General features: G+C 47.5%; 1 protein-coding gene across 3 annotated transcripts in view; it reads left to right on the top strand.

Annotated features, from left to right (window-relative positions):
* The window catches only part of LOC116896801 (IQCJ-SCHIP1 readthrough transcript protein), a 737,613-nt gene extending 722,445 nt beyond the window's left edge, over window positions 1–15,168 (top strand). For 2 of the 3 annotated variants that reach the window (XM_032898272.1, XM_032898274.1), the window contains 5 exons: window positions 5,436–5,553; window positions 6,407–6,604; window positions 7,369–7,492; window positions 9,721–9,814; window positions 14,518–15,165. In XM_032898272.1, coding sequence (XP_032754163.1) covers window positions 5,436–5,553; window positions 6,407–6,604; window positions 7,369–7,492; window positions 9,721–9,814; window positions 14,518–14,569 — 586 coding nt within the window. In that variant the 3' untranslated portion in view covers window positions 14,570–15,165. Of the gene's footprint in view, window positions 1–5,435; window positions 5,554–6,406; window positions 6,605–7,368; window positions 7,493–9,720; window positions 9,815–14,517 lie in introns of all 3 variants that reach the window. The other variant, XM_032898271.1, reaches the window with a different exon arrangement.
* The last annotated feature ends 1,601 nt before the right edge of the window (window positions 15,169–16,769 follow it).

Raw genomic sequence — 16,769 nt, 5'->3', positions numbered from 1 at the left:
TCTCGGGGGTTCCTGGGACTTCGGCTCTGAGCTCTGAGATAGATGAACTGACATGGAGAGCCATCAGAATGTGGTGGCAGAGTCAAGGCACACACGATTGTGAAATCCTGAAAGAATTTTAAAAGTGGGTCAGAGAGATGGATCAGTGAGTGGGGATGCTTGCTGTGCAAGCGTGAGAACCCGCGTTCAAGTCCCCAGTCCCCACACAAAAGATGGGCATGCCAACAATGTCTCATGGAGGCGTCGAAGACAGGTAGATTCTGAAGTTCACTGAACAAACTTCGGAAAAGACCCTGTCTCTCAGAAGAATAAAATGGATGGAGACAGAACACCTCTGGCCTCCAGGTGTAGACTCACATAGCATGGGCACGTGCGTGTGCACTCACACACACGAGATGGTAAATGTTCACACACTGATGCCTAAGCCAGAGTCTCATTTCTAGAACTAGAAAACAAGGAGGAAGTCTGGGCCTCAGAGCCGCCCTCAGACCAGACTTTAATCAGCCCAGCCTAACATGAAGGACATGAACCGGCTTTACGATCTTTGCCGCCCTCCTGGAAGTCACCAGCAAACTTAAAACCATGAAGTTGCTTCTGTCTGGAGAACACAAGTCTTGTCTCTGTATTTTTGTGGAGAAAGAGGAACACTCCTCCATTGCTGGTGGGATTGCAGACTGGTACAACCACTCTGGAATTCAGTCTGGAGGTTCCTCAGAAAATTGGACATCGCACTATCTGAGGACCCAGCTATACCTCTCTTTGGCATATACCCAAAAGATGCCCCAACATATAACAAGGACACATGCTCCACCCTGTTCATAGCAGCCTTATTTATAATAGCCCGAAGCTGGAAACAACCCAGATGCCCTTCAACAGAGGAATGGATACAGAAAATGTGGTACACTTACAAAGTGGAGTACTACTCAGCTATTAAAAACAAGGACTTCATGAAATTCTTAGGCAAATGGATGGAACTAGAAAATGTCATCCTGAGTGAGGTAACCCAATCACTAAAGAACACACATGGAATGCATTCACTTTAGCCCAAGACCTTAGAATACCCAAGATACAATTCATAGACCACATGAATCTCAAGAAGAAGGAAGGCCAAAGTGTGGCTGCTTCAGACCTTCCTGTAAAGGGAAACAAAAAAAAATACTCACAAGAGGAAATATGGAGACAAAGTGTGGAGCAGAATCTGAAGGAAAGGCCATCCAGAGACTGCCCTACCTGGGGATCCATCCCATATACAGCCACCAAACCCAGACACTATTGTGGATGACAAGAAGTGCATGCTGACAGGAGCCTGATATAGCTGTCTCCTGAGAGGCTCAACCAGAGCATGACAAATACAGAGGCAAATGTTCCCAGCAAACCACTGGACTGAGAACGGGGTCCCCAATGTAGGAGTCAGAGGAAGGACTGCAGGAGCTGAAGAAGTTTGAGACCCCATAGGAAGAACAACAACATCAACCAACCAGACCTCCCTGAGCTCAGAGGGACTAAACCGCCATCTCAAGAGTGCACAGGGATGAACCCATGGCTCCAGCCACATATGTAGCAGAGGATGGCCTTGTCGGGCATCACTGGGAGGAGAGGCCCTTGGTCCTGTCAAGGCTCAATGCCCCAGTGTAGGGGAATGTCAGGGTGGGGAGGTGCGAGGGAGTGGGTGGGTGGCTGAGGAAGCACCCTCATAGAAGCAGGGGGAGGCAGTGGGTTTCTGGAGGGAAAACCAGGAAAGGGAATAATACTTGAAATGTAAATTTTAAAAAATCCAATAAAAACCCAGAGGAACCCCTGAAAAATATAATATTATTTGAATTTCAAACATGACCATTTTTATGTGAGCCTCAGAAAGGCTCAGGAATGTGCAGCTCTGAAAGAAAGAAAGAAAGAAAGAAAGAAAGAAAGAAAGAAAGAAAGAAAAGAAAGAAAGAAAGAAAGAAAGAAAAAGAAGAGAGAAGAGAGAAAGAGGAAAGGGAGGGAGGGAGGGGGGGAGGGAGGGGGGGGAGGGAGGGAGGGAGGGAGGAGGGAGGAGGACTTTCTCCCTCAGTGCCAGCAGTCAGATCCAGGGCCTTGCTCCTCATAGGCCAGTGTTCTACCACTGAGCTCTGTGCCAGTTCCTCAGCCTTTAGAGACAACTCCTCGTGCAGCCCAGGATGGCCTCGACTCTCAACTTCCTGCCTCTGTTTCCTGTGCGTCAGGATTGCGGGTGTCACTGCCTGGTGCAGAGCTGGTTTAGAGTTTTGGTTTTGTGGGTGTTTTACCGAGTTGTATACCATTGGCTGTGCTTTGAGATCTCCTTTGGTAGCCGAGAACATTCTGCCATCCTCCCAGCCCTGTTCCTCATAACTGCAGACAAAGTCAAGAGCAGCCCTTTCCCAAGAGATGCTCTTCTCACTGTAAAACACAACTGCTTTCCTTCCACGTAAGCAGTCAGCACCCTCCCATGATGTGTCCAGAAGACGTGAGGAGTTCTGAGCCTTCTCCAGCAACAACCCTCTATCCTGACCCAGATGGGATGCTTCATGCCCGTAGCTCTGGGCAGCTCTGCTGGGTGACATCCCATGTGGTCCATAAAGAAGAGATTCCTGGGGAAATCACCACCTAGACTTTCCAGAGGTAAAATCGACCAGCAAGACAGACTACCTACCCAGCATTGTTCTACTAAATACTTAGAGAGATGTCTCGGGCCAGAGTTCAGACCCCAGCATCTGATTCCAGTGGCTCCATCTCCAAGGGATCTGATACCCTCTTCTGGTTCCCACAAGCACTCGTGCGTGTGTGTGTGTGTGTGTGTGTGTGTGTGTGTGTGTGTGTGTGTGCACATACACTCACGTAAACACATTAGTAAAATAAATTTCTTTTAAAACATCAAATGACTCCGAATGAGATGCTTTGAAATGATAGCTTCCATAAACAAAATCTTTTTTTCACTTGGGATTGTGCCCGAGAGACCAAGGAAGACTGAACTCTGCAGGATTTAAGTGAGGCAGCAAAAGGGCAGAGACCCAGGGCAGGGCAGTTTTCGGAAATAAACCTTGCAGACAGCTGCACAGCTCACTGCCAGGCAGGAAGGCGAGAATGGGGATTATCTGTTCTTTGACTCCATGGCACTGACAGAGGCCTTCAGAAGACCTGGTGGCCCTGTCACCCCACAGTCAGGCCTCTGCTTGGGGGATGTGGTTGAGTGTCACCCAGAGCCGTCTTCCTCCTAAAATGCGATTAAAGGCTAAAGGCAAAGAAATCCCTCTTGAAGCGGGAGCCCATTGAAGATGTCTTTACTAAAACCCTTTCTTAAGCGGCTATGATGTCACATTGTCCCTGTGAGTAACATTCTCGGTGATTACCACTGTAAGGAATTACAGGCCCCCTGCCCCATCCACCCCCATCCACCCGAACTCCATCTAGTTTCCCATGGGGCTACTGTGCTAAGGTGGGGCGGGGGCTCTGAATCTGTACCTGAAGCATTCTTCCAAGTCCCCCCGCTGTTAGAAGCTCCTCGTGGAGGGTTAAACACTTCGGGGCAGAGCTGTAGAATTTATAATCATTTTTTCTTCGGAATGAAGATATTTGTCCTTGGGCATCTTTAGCTTGGTTTTGCGATATTCTTTCTTGCTGTTGTGTTTTATTTTTAAAATCTTTATCTCCAGCAGCCAGACGCTTCTTTGTGAGACTTTATTCATATCTCGGAAATGCTACATAATCCTAGACTCGGGTGAGACTAAAATGTGTCCCCAGACTGTCCTTGCTATCACCTTCCAAACTGTAGATCTTGATTTTATTGTTAAAATTGCTTGATTCTACTTTTTAGACACACTGCGGATATCACAGATTTGTTCAGTTCAGTGTGTCTGGATCACAGGGAAACGTGAATGTACCACAGGATCCATGAAGAAACTGTGAGGGAGGCCAGCGCAGGCACAACTGAAGGGCCAGCTGCTCACTGGCTGTCAGTGGTGTGAGTCATCTTTCGGACAGCTGGCTGCAGCAGGGGTGGCTGTGAATGTGTGAGCAGTGTTAGAGTAAGGTCCCTTCAGAAAGTCGCATCGGCTCTAAGAGTCTCTGTACCTTTACCTAGCTTTGAGAAAGTGGAGAAAGGGGGGTAGTTCACATGTATGGAACTACCATACCATGCCAAACTGAAACTCAAGATTTGGAACCCACTGTGAAACGGCCATCTCAGAACCTGTGGCCTGCTTCCCTGCAGCTCTGGGCTTGGCTTCCTCATCTGTGTCAGGAAGGCTGGACATACCCCTCCCTTCCCCTCCCCTCCCCATGCCACTCCCTCCCCACACCCCCCCCCACGCCTTGTTTTTAAGGAAAAGCTAAGCTGGAGCTTGTGTAATTATAAAGTTTAACAATAGGTGGCAGTACGTACACATCTTAATGGCAGTGCTGAGGGTAAATGGGATTGATGGGCACAATCCTATCAGTATTGAGCAAGGCGTGCAGAGCTTCTTCATCGTTAGGGTAAAGACAACCAAACACAAACGTGAAGTATTAGGTTAGAACCTTGCAGCAGTAATAACACCAGAGCAAATTCAGCATCCTCTGCCCCAAAGCAGGCTTAGACTGGCTCCCTGTGGCCCCTCTGGCACCCCATACATACATGTCCACAAACAAGATTTACTTTCCCACAAAGCTGGGATATTGGAGATGCTGAGAATGACCAGATAGTACTGAGACGTGGTCACCCTCAAAAGCCAGTTAGAACCAGGAGCTGAGCCCACGGGGCTGGGCCCACAGTCTGGCCATGTTCATCATTAGCGTTTGTCCTTTCTGACTGCACAGCGAGGAGCTTCAGAACCCTGATCAGCTCCTAGAGGTGGCTGGTGCTGGGAGTCAGGCTCAGTGGGCAGAAGCACAAGCGTTCTAAGATTCCAAACACCCTGGGGTTTCCTTATGCCTCTTGAGGTGAACAAGCCTGTGATGTTTTTGTCTTTGAGCTTCCTCCATTGGCTTCTGGCAACTGCTTCACACACAGGTCTCCTCCCAGTGTTGCTGTCTTACGCGATTGGTTCTCCTGAACTTGTTGTCCTTCTAAAACAGCACCTGAACTGCCGTCGTGCAGTGTTACTGGCTGAAGTCTGTTCGTCTAGACTGGCAGAGCTGTAAACACAAAGCATCTTCTTATGTGTTCGTTATTCACTGGGTGCTGTAACATATAACGTTAAACGACCAACTGAAATGGTAGGTCCTCTAATAACATCTGTATTTGAAGGAAAGAATGGACTCATGCAGAAGGATTGCCAGTCCAGGCTATGTAGCAAAATCCTGTCTCAGCCACAGAAGGAAATGTAGAATGATTTGGGTCACTTAGTTCTGCACATGAAGAACACATAAAACTATCTTGTTAGTGAACTCCATTTAATCAGCTTCAACCAAGTAACAACTAGCTAAGCAGAATTACTGTCCCGCTTGTTTCTGCCCAGACTACAAAGTGGGATGAACCTCCAGATATGCTTTGTCAACGACAGCGGCAGTGACAAGGACAGTGATGCCGACGACAGTAAGACTGAGACCAGCCTGGACACGCCCTTGTCCCCCATGGTAAGTCCACATGGCCACCAGCTGAGACATTGCCTTGGCTTCTTTGCTCACTGCTAAGGGTTTGTTCTGTTGTGAACCCGCAGCAGCCATTCCAGGAGGGGCTGGGATTACACTCTGCGAGAGTTTGACAGTGACCTCAGAATTGGCACAGCACTGATAACTAAGGCTCATGAAGGTTGCTGACTACGAAAGGAATCACTTACTCTTTTAGAGACTATAAAAGGGAGCTGGGCATGGTGGTGCGTGCTTGTAATCCCAGAACTTGGGGGTCTGTGACAGGAGGATCATGAGTTTAAGGTCAGCCTAGGTTATGCAGTGAGTTCAAAGCTGACCGGGGATAGAGAAGGAATAGCTACCTCCCTTATCTATTCCTTACATAGAATACATATATGTGTGAAAGAATCGCTCCTCACTGGGCTTAGAACTAAAGGCTCAGCCCCTTCCCTCATGTTCCAGAAGTTGAGAATAATGGTGAACGCTTGCTACGGGGATGTTTTCCCCTCTGTGTTATCTTTCTAATGACCAGCGGATGTGTGTTGACCTCTGAGCATAGGGCAGACGTCATCTGCTGGTGATCTCAGAAGACTGTCGCAGACCCTGGCTCTGGGTTCCATAAGTAAACATGGCCCTGTTATAACTTTTACCACCCTTCTATTTGTGCTCAAAACAGAATCCTTGTAAATAGGCCCTTTTCTAGGTTTCTTGTGACTGACAGGCTTATTGCAATCAAGTGGGTTAGTGGAGTTGCCGCCAGGGCCCCACCCATGCTGAGAGAGGACCCTGTTGCTAGTGCCCCTCCCCAATGGCATAACAACTGGAATGGGACTTGAAGCTTCTCCTTCTTCCTTTACAGAGCAAGCAGAGTTCTTCCTACTCCGATAGAGACACCACCGAGGAGGAATCTGAATCCCTGGATGACATGGACTTCCTTACAAGGCAAAAGAAGCTACAAGCTGAAGCCAAAATGGCCCTGGCCATGGCCAAACCAATGGCCAAAATGCAAGTAGAAGTGGAAAAACAGAACAGGAAAAAGTCTCCCGTCGCTGACCTTGTAAGCAGCGGAGGCTGGGCATGCAAGCGAGCATTTGGGGACTGAGGATGGGTTCTTTCCCAGAGTTATGCAAACTTGGGTTTCTCTGAGGCAGTTTGTCAGAAGCACCGGCCGTTGAGAAAGAACAAAGTCCGTTTCTTTTTCCCTTCTCTTGTTACACTAAGAAACACACGGGCAGCATTTCGTAGAAGTGAACGCTTGCAGCCTGTGATTCAGATCTCCTGAGTTCCTGCTCTATCACAAGTGAAAGATTGCTGTAGCTTCTCACCCACCTCTTGAGGGAGACAATATAGTGTAATGGATTAGTGTCCTGGACTTAGCAGTCACGGTTGGCTCTGCAGGGATCTGACAAGGGGCTCACGTGGCACTTTTCACAGACACAGCACCTGGGTGAGAGTAGGATTGTGGAAGACCCAGTGAGGAAGACATCCAGAGCCCATTCAACGGTGCTGGTGGCCTGCTATAAAGTAGTAAACAGCAGCTGATACCGTTAGTTTTATCCCTGCTATTCCTATTACTTATGTTCCCCATAACTAGTGTCAGAGAGCAACCCAGAAGCCTAGGGTGCAGACAGTGTGCCATCTGGTATATGGAGGGATCGAGGTAGGAATGGGGCCACCCTTGGAACGCTCAGCTGGGAAAGCTTTCAGGCTGGAAACCTGGGCAGAAGCGGGTGGGTGAGAGTGGGTCTGTACGAGCAGATTAGCTCTTCCCCAGGGTCTTTGCCACTCGGTTCACCCCTCCCCTGCCCCTTGTGTCTCCAGCTGCCTCACATGCCTCACATAAGCGAATGCTTGATGAAAAGAAGCTTAAAGCCCACCGACCTGAGAGACATGACTATCGGGCAGCTACAAGTGATCGTCAATGACCTCCACTCCCAGATTGAGAGTAAGTGGGGGAACTGCTTGGAAGTAGGCGTAAGGTGAATGGCGGTGAGGGGCAAGGCTGCCTGGGGGTTCATTTCTTCTGTTTTCACTGGGCTGTCTGTGTGTTTTCAAGATCTAGACAATCGCAGGACTCTTCTATTGTTTAGTTTTGTCCTTTTCTTTAAACTGTAAAATGTCAGACGCTTTCAGAACTGTCCAAGGTTCACCATGGTTACCAGTCTTTTTAAAATTGCTGGCTCCTGGCATGGGCAGTGTATTTAACTTGCATCTGTTTCTAGAACAAACTTCCGTAGCTGCAAGCTTTACACAGCCATCCCTCCCACCTCACGTGGGCACGAGTTTGTTTCAGCTATCACCACCATCACACATCAAGTGGGATTTTTTTTTAAGACAATAAATGTATACTTACAAATATGGAAAAATTACGCAGCTCTCCCCTCTTGGTATGAAGAGATTCAACAGCCCCATCCAGAGAGGGTAGAGAGCTGGTGGGGATGGCGCTCATTGGAGGTCGTTTGTCATACGGAGGCACTGGTTGGCCCAGTGAAAGACGGTGTCCCCACAAGGCAGTATGGTCAGCCAGATCATGTCATCCGCCCCAGATGAGATGGTGTTGGGTGTGTGTAATGGCTGTAAAATGGCCCTGTTGACTCAAGAAAGATGACTCAAGCTGGCCATGGTTGAGGCCGAGCGGGTCTGGGCAGTCACTAAGTGGATGACTCTGTTGTTATGTTATGTTGCAAATGTTTCTTCATAGAATGTTTAAAACTTAATATGGAGCTTGGGAAGGTGCGGAAACCAACCTCCTGGGCAGTCAAGGTAGACACTGCTGAGAGCGTAGAGAAGGCCACCCAGGAGCGAGTGAGAAAGATAATGTTTTTGCACTAGATCCAAATAAAAAATGAGATGTGCTTAGGTGATGTTTTAGAATCAAGAGAAAGCATTTTGGATTTTTTAAGTTTTGTTTGGTTTTGTTTTGGTTTTAGAGACATTGTTTCTCTCTGTAGCCCTGGCTGTCTTGGAACTTAGTCTGCAGACCAGGCTGGCCAGGAACTCCGAGATCAGCATGCCCCTTGCCCCGTGCCCCTTGCCCTTTGCCCTTTGCCTCTTGCCCCATGCCCCTTACCCCTGCCTCACAAGTGTTGGGATGAAAGGTGCATTACACCACCACCTGGTTTGAGGGTTTTGTTTTTAAACCTTAAACTCATGGGACATAAAATGGCTTTAATTTTGTTTTAGTCACTAGGCCTGTTACTCATGCAAGGGCTGAGAAGCATGAAGTATTTTACCACAGAAGCAGCTTCGTCTAGACTTTTAAGGAGTACCGTTACTCTCTGGTGCTTTTCAAAGTCACGTGGAGTTTTAGAGCTCTGTGTGTGATTTGTGCCCCCATTCAAGTTGCAAACTCTTCTGAATTGAAGGTGGGGGTGGGGGGCATTTGAAGTCAGAATCCCTGGAAACACGTCCAGGGGGCCTGCTCCCTCCTCTTGTCTCTTTGCTCACAAGTCTTTTCAGCTGTTCTCCCCCTGCGTGTGCACATAACAGCTGTAGCTCTTAGCTTCTCTGAGGGGAAAACACAAGAGCAGGCTCCTGGCCTGTTCCTGAGCCATGCTGACCACTAATATCAGGAGAGCTAGAAATATTTCCATCTTCTGTGCTTACCTCAGGGGTATTCTCCTTGCACTGTCTTCCAGACGCCTTTCTTCAGACTGCCACAAAGCTAACTTTCCAGTATTTCAGAGGATTTTTCTTTTCCTCAATACCTTCTTAATTTTACAAACAGGCCATGCTGCTCCAGTGGGTGCTTCGCCTGCACATATAAGAAGCTGATAAGAGGCCACTAGAATTCAGATCCCCAGAAACCCATGTAAATTCTGGGTGGGCATGGTGGCTTACCTGTAACCCTTAGACGGTATCAACAGCAGAGCCCTGAGTGAGCTGGCTGGTGACCAGCTGTGTGAGTGAGCTGTGGGTTTGATCACAGGTGGGTTTATTTCAGTATGGAAGCACAATTGATGATCGTTTCCAACATGGGCCTCCGCGTGTGTAATTACTCACCCCTTCATGTAAAAATCATACGTATACACGCATGGAAATCACACACATGCGAAAAGATTCTTTCCTGTGATCTTTAACTGTGTAGAGGTACTTTTGTGTCTGCGAATGTGCGTTATGTTCTGATTTGGGTGTGGCTTGATCTGATTTTTAACGCTCCTTTTTTTGCCCCAGGTTTGAATGAAGAGTTGGTCCAGCTGCTCCTCATTCGAGATGAGCTGCACACAGAACAAGACGCCATGCTGGTGGACATAGAAGACTTGACTAGGTCAGTCCAGTTTCTCCTTCCAAAGCTTTGGGTAGGCTGAACTTGAAAGACGAGGGCAAGAATGAGCTCTTGAGACTTAATCCCTTACGTTTGTACTTTAGCTCACCAAACAGCCGTTGATATTTGCTATTGAGAAGAGAGGAAGAGGCCCAAAATCCTCTTTAGAAAATGCATTATTTTTAATCTGGGTGTGTGTGAGAGAGAGAGATAGGGAGGGGAAAGAGTGTATGCGTATGCTGTGGCATGCACGTGGAGGTCAGAGGACAACCTTGAGAGTGTGCCCCTCTCTTCCTCTTTGTTTGAGATAGGATCTCTTGTTTGCTATTGGGCTTCCAGGGATTCTCCTGTCTGCAGCTCCATCTCATAATAGCTGTACACAGTACAGTCCTGGGGCTGTAGAGCGTGCTACAGTATCCAGCTTTCTGTGACGTCCTGGTTCTGTAGCTGCAATAGTTACTATGCCAGAGTAACTTTAGGGAAAGAAAGGGTTTATTTCATTTTACAGGTTATAGTGCATCATTGAAGGAAGGCAGGGTAGGAACTCTAAGGCGGAAACCGGAAAGGAATGCTGCTCACTGTCCCATCACTGTCCAGCTCACTAAGGCTGGTGCTCAGCCAGCTTCTCCATACAGTCCAGGACCGCTTGCCAAGGGAATGGTATCGCCCACAGTGGCCCGGGCCCTCCTGCATTAATTAGCAATGGAGACAATCTCCCATTGACAAGTTCATCAGCCAGTCTGATCATGGCAATTGCTCTGTCAACTCTTTCTCCTCTGTTAACTCCAAACTGTACTAAGTTGACAATTAAAAGTAGCAAGGCACTCCGGTATTCACACTTTCAAAGCAAGCTCTTTACTCACTGAGCTATCTCCCAGCCCAGAAATGGTGAGAACTGTCAATCTATGAAGATTTCTTACACTTCCCTCTAAATCGGGGCAACATTTCTAGCCTAGAAGGACTTCACCCTGCAAAACTGTTACCCCCAGGGTGGCTGGCCCTCCTCCATTCCATTCTGTTGTTTCCAGCACAGGAATAGCCACATGGTTGGTGCCACGGAAAGACGCCAGCTGTTTAGTGGGCCAGCTCTTGATCATTACTGCCATGCCATGGAAGGGAGGGGTCCTGGCATCGTTCCACAGCCCCAGGGCCACCAGATTGTTCTTATCCTGGGGAAACTGAGATCTGAGTGTCGAGATGGGCATGGCTCCAGCTGCCTTGCTGGGTAGAGTAATGAATCAGGCTAGTGCTGGCTCCCAGTTCTTACTAGCTTCTCTCTAGTAAAGCCCACCATGTATGTATGATGTATGTATGTATGTATGTATGTATGTATGTATGTATGTATGTATGTATTGATATTTGCTACTGAGAAGAGAGAAGAGACCCAATCCTCTTTAGCATTATTTTTAATCTGTGAGAGAGAGAGACATATGTATGTATGTATAGATATATATATAGGATATGTATGGGTAGGGTGGGTGTGTACACACACACACACACACACACCAGCACTTGCATGTGAAAGCCCCAAATTGCTGACAAGTGTCGTGCTTGCTCATCTGGCTATCCAGTTTGCTCTGGGGATTCCCTCTCCCTGCCTTCTGAGGCTGTAATTATAGGCTCCACACGTGGATCCTGGATTCCAAACGCCAGTCCTTATACTTGTATGGCAAGTGCTTTAACCACTGAGCTTTTGCTCCAGATCCCTGTTCGCCTTATATTACCTGAAAAAGGAAAGAAGCATGCCTCCTAAGTTGAGAATATTTACCAACAGCTGAATTATTATAGTAACACTCAAATAATATGATTGTCACCTGGAGACGCGTGGGGCATTGCCCCATCGGCAACTTTAGCACCTCATTTTGTTACCCAAGAGTTCAAGAGTCACCGAATCGAAATGATAGAATCATCAGGAACTATGCAGCCAGGCCCCAGAGTTCACAAAAGAAGTCTGCAGTCTTCCATCAGCTCCTCTCTGCCTATGGTAGTAAAAACCTTCCCCAGCCCTACGGTGGTGCTGGCATTCCTTGCTGAGAGGGAATGACCCCCAACTCACTCCCATTTCTCAAGGTGTTAGGCTTCATATCAGTTTCTCTGTGGGCCTGCTGGTGTAGCTGTGGTGATTTGGGAGACGGGGCGAGCAGGACCATAAGTTCAAACACTTGGAGATAGTAGAAGAAGCTTTTTGATTGGAGTCGTCCTATAATAGGCAGAGGCGTGGAGCTCCCTTGAAACCCTCTACATGGAGGGAGAGGCCCATGCTTCTGTTCATGCTGGGGGTGGGGAGCTGTGCATGGGGTCAAAGGAGAGCCAGAGGGTGCTTAGCCATGCCCAGTGGTATCACCACAGAGGCTGCTCTGGGAAGCTCAGCTCCACAGTTTCCTCTACCTGTTCTACGCCCATTAGATCTGTTCCGCTCAGCTTTGGGTCTTCACTGAAAGCACCTAGAGATATTTATAAACCACAGGTGCCGGGTCCCACCTCGAGACATTCTGCTTCGATTGTTCTTAGACTAGACTGGGAATCGAGAGATTTGAAAATCACTTGTGTGTCTCTTAAGAGACATTCTCTCTGCCCACCCCCAAGGGTTTGCTTCTGGGTTGTTATTCTCCCCTTGTGTTGCATGACCAGGACACACACATCACCAGCTAAATCTGGTCAACAGTTATGATCTTGGAAGGTTTTATTCTAAAAGACCATCCCTGGGAACTAATCCCAATGCATTCTGTGCTGCTGTGTTCCACACACGGCCAGCTATGTGGTGGGTGCTAGAGTGTCACCAGCTGCGAGGATGACAAGGCCAGCTTATCTCCCGCCGTGTCCTGGCCATAGCCCGGCCTCTACATTTGATCTGTTGCTTCTTACCAAGTGATGATGAATTCTCTATCCTGCAAGCAGAGATCACACCATTTGAATTGTTATGTTTTAGATTCTAGCACTGGGCCTGCCATGCACAGCAATGATTTTGTGTGTGCGTGCGTGTAGTCATTTTGTGGAACTTGAATGATAGACATCTTACAAAGGACTTTAATGTAAAAATGACTAATGAAAAAGTTTATAGAAATCCTTTGCCTCTTAACATTTTAATGAAATCCTTTTTTATGTGTATGTCTCAAAAGAACACATAGCTTTTAATATTTCCCTAAGCTGTTTGTTGCCACTTTGCTTTGCCTTTGCAGGAAGTCTCTTGATGTATGTACCGGTGTGTACAATTGTGTAGAGAGGTCCATTAAAACAAGCACTGTGAGAGCTGTGATTCAGTTAGCCACAGTGACTCTTCCATCACGGGACATCAGAACATTTTTTTTTGAGTTGAATCTACTGGACACACTCACACATTGCACTATGAAAATGACCCATGGCTCTTTAGACCCATCCGTGGGGCCATGGTCTGTTCTGTCAGAGTGTAGCAGGGGGTGGGGGACAATAGCAGCATTTCTCTGGGTTCCTTGATTGCCAAATGTACGTTGCTATTTGTTCCAGGGTTTCTGCATGTGGCAAGGATGCTGCAGTCACGTGCCCGATTTTTGAAACCGCTTGTGGTTTGCCTTCTGTGCAACATGGATAAGGAGGCTTTTCTGCTTGAGACCAGGGCATAAGCTTGGTGTCACCCCACATCCAGACATCTTGTCCCCAACCCTCGATGACAGCCAGAAACCACAGCCTTAGCCTCCCACAAGATTTGTCATTTCCTAGAACCATCCTTCCAAACCGTTAGCTTTTGCAGCCTACAGATCTTACAGTTCTTTGGGTCGTGCCTGTTCAGGGGGTTGCCAAGAACATGGTCATTTTCCCCCTTCCGTCCCCACCACCCACCTTCTGGGTTGTCCAGGTTTTGCATCATACGGCCCCTGGCCATTTCATTGTTGTTTACGCCTTAGGATTAACTCAGGCTGGGGAACTTATGCTAACCTGGGAGAACTTCGTATCCACAGAGGACTTTACATCATGTTTTTGACGTTAGCTTTCATGAGAGCAAATCAGATGGACGGTTCCGTCAGCCTTAGCTAATGTCCCAATCTATGAGTGTTAAAACAGTTGCTCCGTCCGCCCTCAACCGATCGAATCCTGATCTTGACTTGTTTGTTTTACCCCTCTGACTCCTGCAGCTCTCGGGCATCCTACAGGTTAGGCGTATGCTCTACACTGAGCTACAGTCCCACCTTTGATGTTTGTCTCCTGTCTGTGCTTTCTGCATTTGCCATTTGTTCCTTTCCTGGCCGCATTCACTGTGCTACTCCCTACAAAGACCACAGCCTTATTGAGCCCTGGGTGCAATGCCTGGCGTGTAGGAATCACATTTTAACTCGCACTGACGCAGACATTCCAGCTACTCCCCTCTTGACATCTTTTTTTTTTTTCCGGGGCTGGGGACAGAACCCAGGACCTTGCGCTTCCTAGGCAAGTGCTCTACCACTGAGCCAAATCCCCAACCCCTCTTGACATCTTTTAAACACAGCGCTTTCCTTCTTCACAGTGGTAATGCCTGTCAGCCTCAGGTTAATTCTGTGATTCACAAAATCCGGGAATCATGATCACCTAATATAAAAACTGGGACAGTCGGTTGAGCTTAAAGCGCTCTTCCGCGAGTCGAACGCGTCTCGTCCTGGCTCTTGGTGCGGACGCTGCTGTAGCTTTGCTTTGGAGGGTGTTGGTTGTTGGCTCTTTCCCCTCAACGCTGAGTGACTGTATCGTTGATTTTGCAGACACGCTGAGAGTCAGCAGAAGCACATGGCTGAGAAAATGCCCTCGAAGTGAAAGAGAGACATCCACCAGAGGACAAGCTAGAATTTATTTTGCTTCTGTGGTCGTAAAAAATGCTGTTGCTAAAGGTGGCTCCGAAAGAGACGTCAGTGTTAGTCATTGGTAACGTCCACGCTTCCTGTCCCGTGACTGGCCTTCGCTTCTTAATTTATTTTAATTTAATTCTTTTTTTTTTTTACTCTCTCCACTTACTATCAGGCCTTTTAATAAAATATCGTTACGAGAACTGTACAGTACTTACACCACCAACAACCGTGGATAAGCAGAGGGTAGTTTTAACTTTATTTTTATTTGTTTAGCTAAACGTTAAGTTGGAGCAGTATTTTACCATTGACTATTTCATTCTTCACTGTAGCTTTGAAGAGGAACTGTAAATGACGGTGCTATACAAGTCAAAATACATGCCTGCCTCGTAGTGAAGTCGTAGCTCTCCATACTACGTATATTTTAATCAGTTTTCAACATTTTGTGAATGTTGACTACCTGAGGTTTATTCTTAGATGTGCTATTAACATTCTGTCGGATCCACATGGTTCCTTGAAAGTTTTATGTATAAATATGTAAAATAAAAATTAAAACTTTGTTTCATATGATACGTCCTTTTGCTCACTAACAAACACTGGCTGTGCCTCCTTTGCCCTTTGTGGAATCCCCACCGGACAGAGCTGCCAGTTGCTCCCATGAAGGTAGCAAGGTAGGAGAGACTACATCAGTTATGTCAGGGCCAGCGTTTCTGGGATTGACTGAAGCAGCCCGTCTGGAACGTTGCCCCTCTTTAACACCGATTCCTCTCATTAGACCCTCAGATTGTGCCAGTGTTCCATTTAACAAATTTACCACATGAACAAAGGCTGTTTGCATTTTTTTTTTTTTTTTTTTTTTGGTGGAACCAGGAGCCTGACGTGGCAGAACAGCTGTGATTTCCTGCTCAAGACCCTCACATGACTGGGCCCATGGCTTCCTCTCTTGAAAGGTGGGAGGGCTCATGGAGCATATGAGGTTCTCTATCTACCCGGGATCCACGAGCACTTAATAATTGCTAAAGGTCAGAAGTTCTCTCCTTCAGTACGTAGCATCTGCAGATCGCCCGTGCTCCTATGAGTAACTAATTCAGCTCACTGGTTCATCAGGTTAGAGGTGGTTGGTCTGATGATGGTGCCTTGTCTGAAGTAAAGTTAGACATTCCGCCAGGCTTCACAGGAAAACGGTGTCTCTAAAGCTACTTTTTGCCATTTGTAATTTTTTGAAGCCCTTCGACTGGCCTCAAAAATTGACAGCTCTAAAGAGGATTGTGGGCTGTTCTCCAGTAGGTAGAGACTCGCTCAGTTAGCTGGTGGGCGCAGACCATTAGAAACCCACCGACTGAGAGAGATGAGCAGTTCTGCGGCCCAGCTCTGCCCCTCGGTCACCTGGTTCTCTGCGGAGTCCACGGTACAGGCAAGACTTTGGAAACCAGTGTCCCAGGCCCCTTTCTCAGAGGTGATCGACCAGTCACGGAAGGACTTAGCACAGTTCATGTTTAGCAAACAGCTCATCCTAACTTGTAACACAAGTCACTTTTATGGGCTTAGTGGGCATTTGCATTCAGAATAGAAAGGCTTGTAACCCTCAGTGTGGTTCAGTTGTGTGAGTTGGCCTCGGGTAGCCCTGACTGCCAATGACTGTTGACCCACTTCTCTGCCTGAGTAAGTCCCACTGCGCCTGTCAGTACTTGCTGATCCGTGGTGCTCCCGTTGGGCAGGCTACTGTTCCCGTGTGCAGCCATGCAATGGACTCATGTGGCAGCTTCAGAAAACACTGCTTCTAGGGTCCTATTGTGGCCTCGGCATGTTTACTGTTAAAGCACTGATTAGGGGTGGGTATGCCTCACCACAGTGGTGTGTGGAAATAGGGACGACTTTGGGGAGTTGGTCCTCTCCTTCCCACCTTGTAGGTTCTAGGGATTGAGCTTGGGTCATCAGGCTTGGCAGAAAGTGCCTTTGCCCACTTAGCCCTTTCATTAGCCCCTTGGTACCTGTAAAAGGTCCCTGAGTTCTAATGTTGGAAAACACTGTCATGGACTTTCTTTTTCAACTTTTTGTTACAACGTGTTTTTCAGTGTCAGGTGTTTATATTTTTAATAATCTAAGCCTCTGGGAGAGCACAATGTTACAGAAAGGATGGAGAATGCCTCTGCTCAGGAAGAGAGAGTAAT

Source organism: Rattus rattus, chromosome 3, assembly GCF_011064425.1.
Source record: "Rattus rattus isolate New Zealand chromosome 3, Rrattus_CSIRO_v1, whole genome shotgun sequence".
Taxonomy (NCBI): domain Eukaryota; kingdom Metazoa; phylum Chordata; class Mammalia; order Rodentia; family Muridae; genus Rattus; species Rattus rattus.
This window is presented reverse-complemented; position numbering and strand designations above follow the sequence as displayed.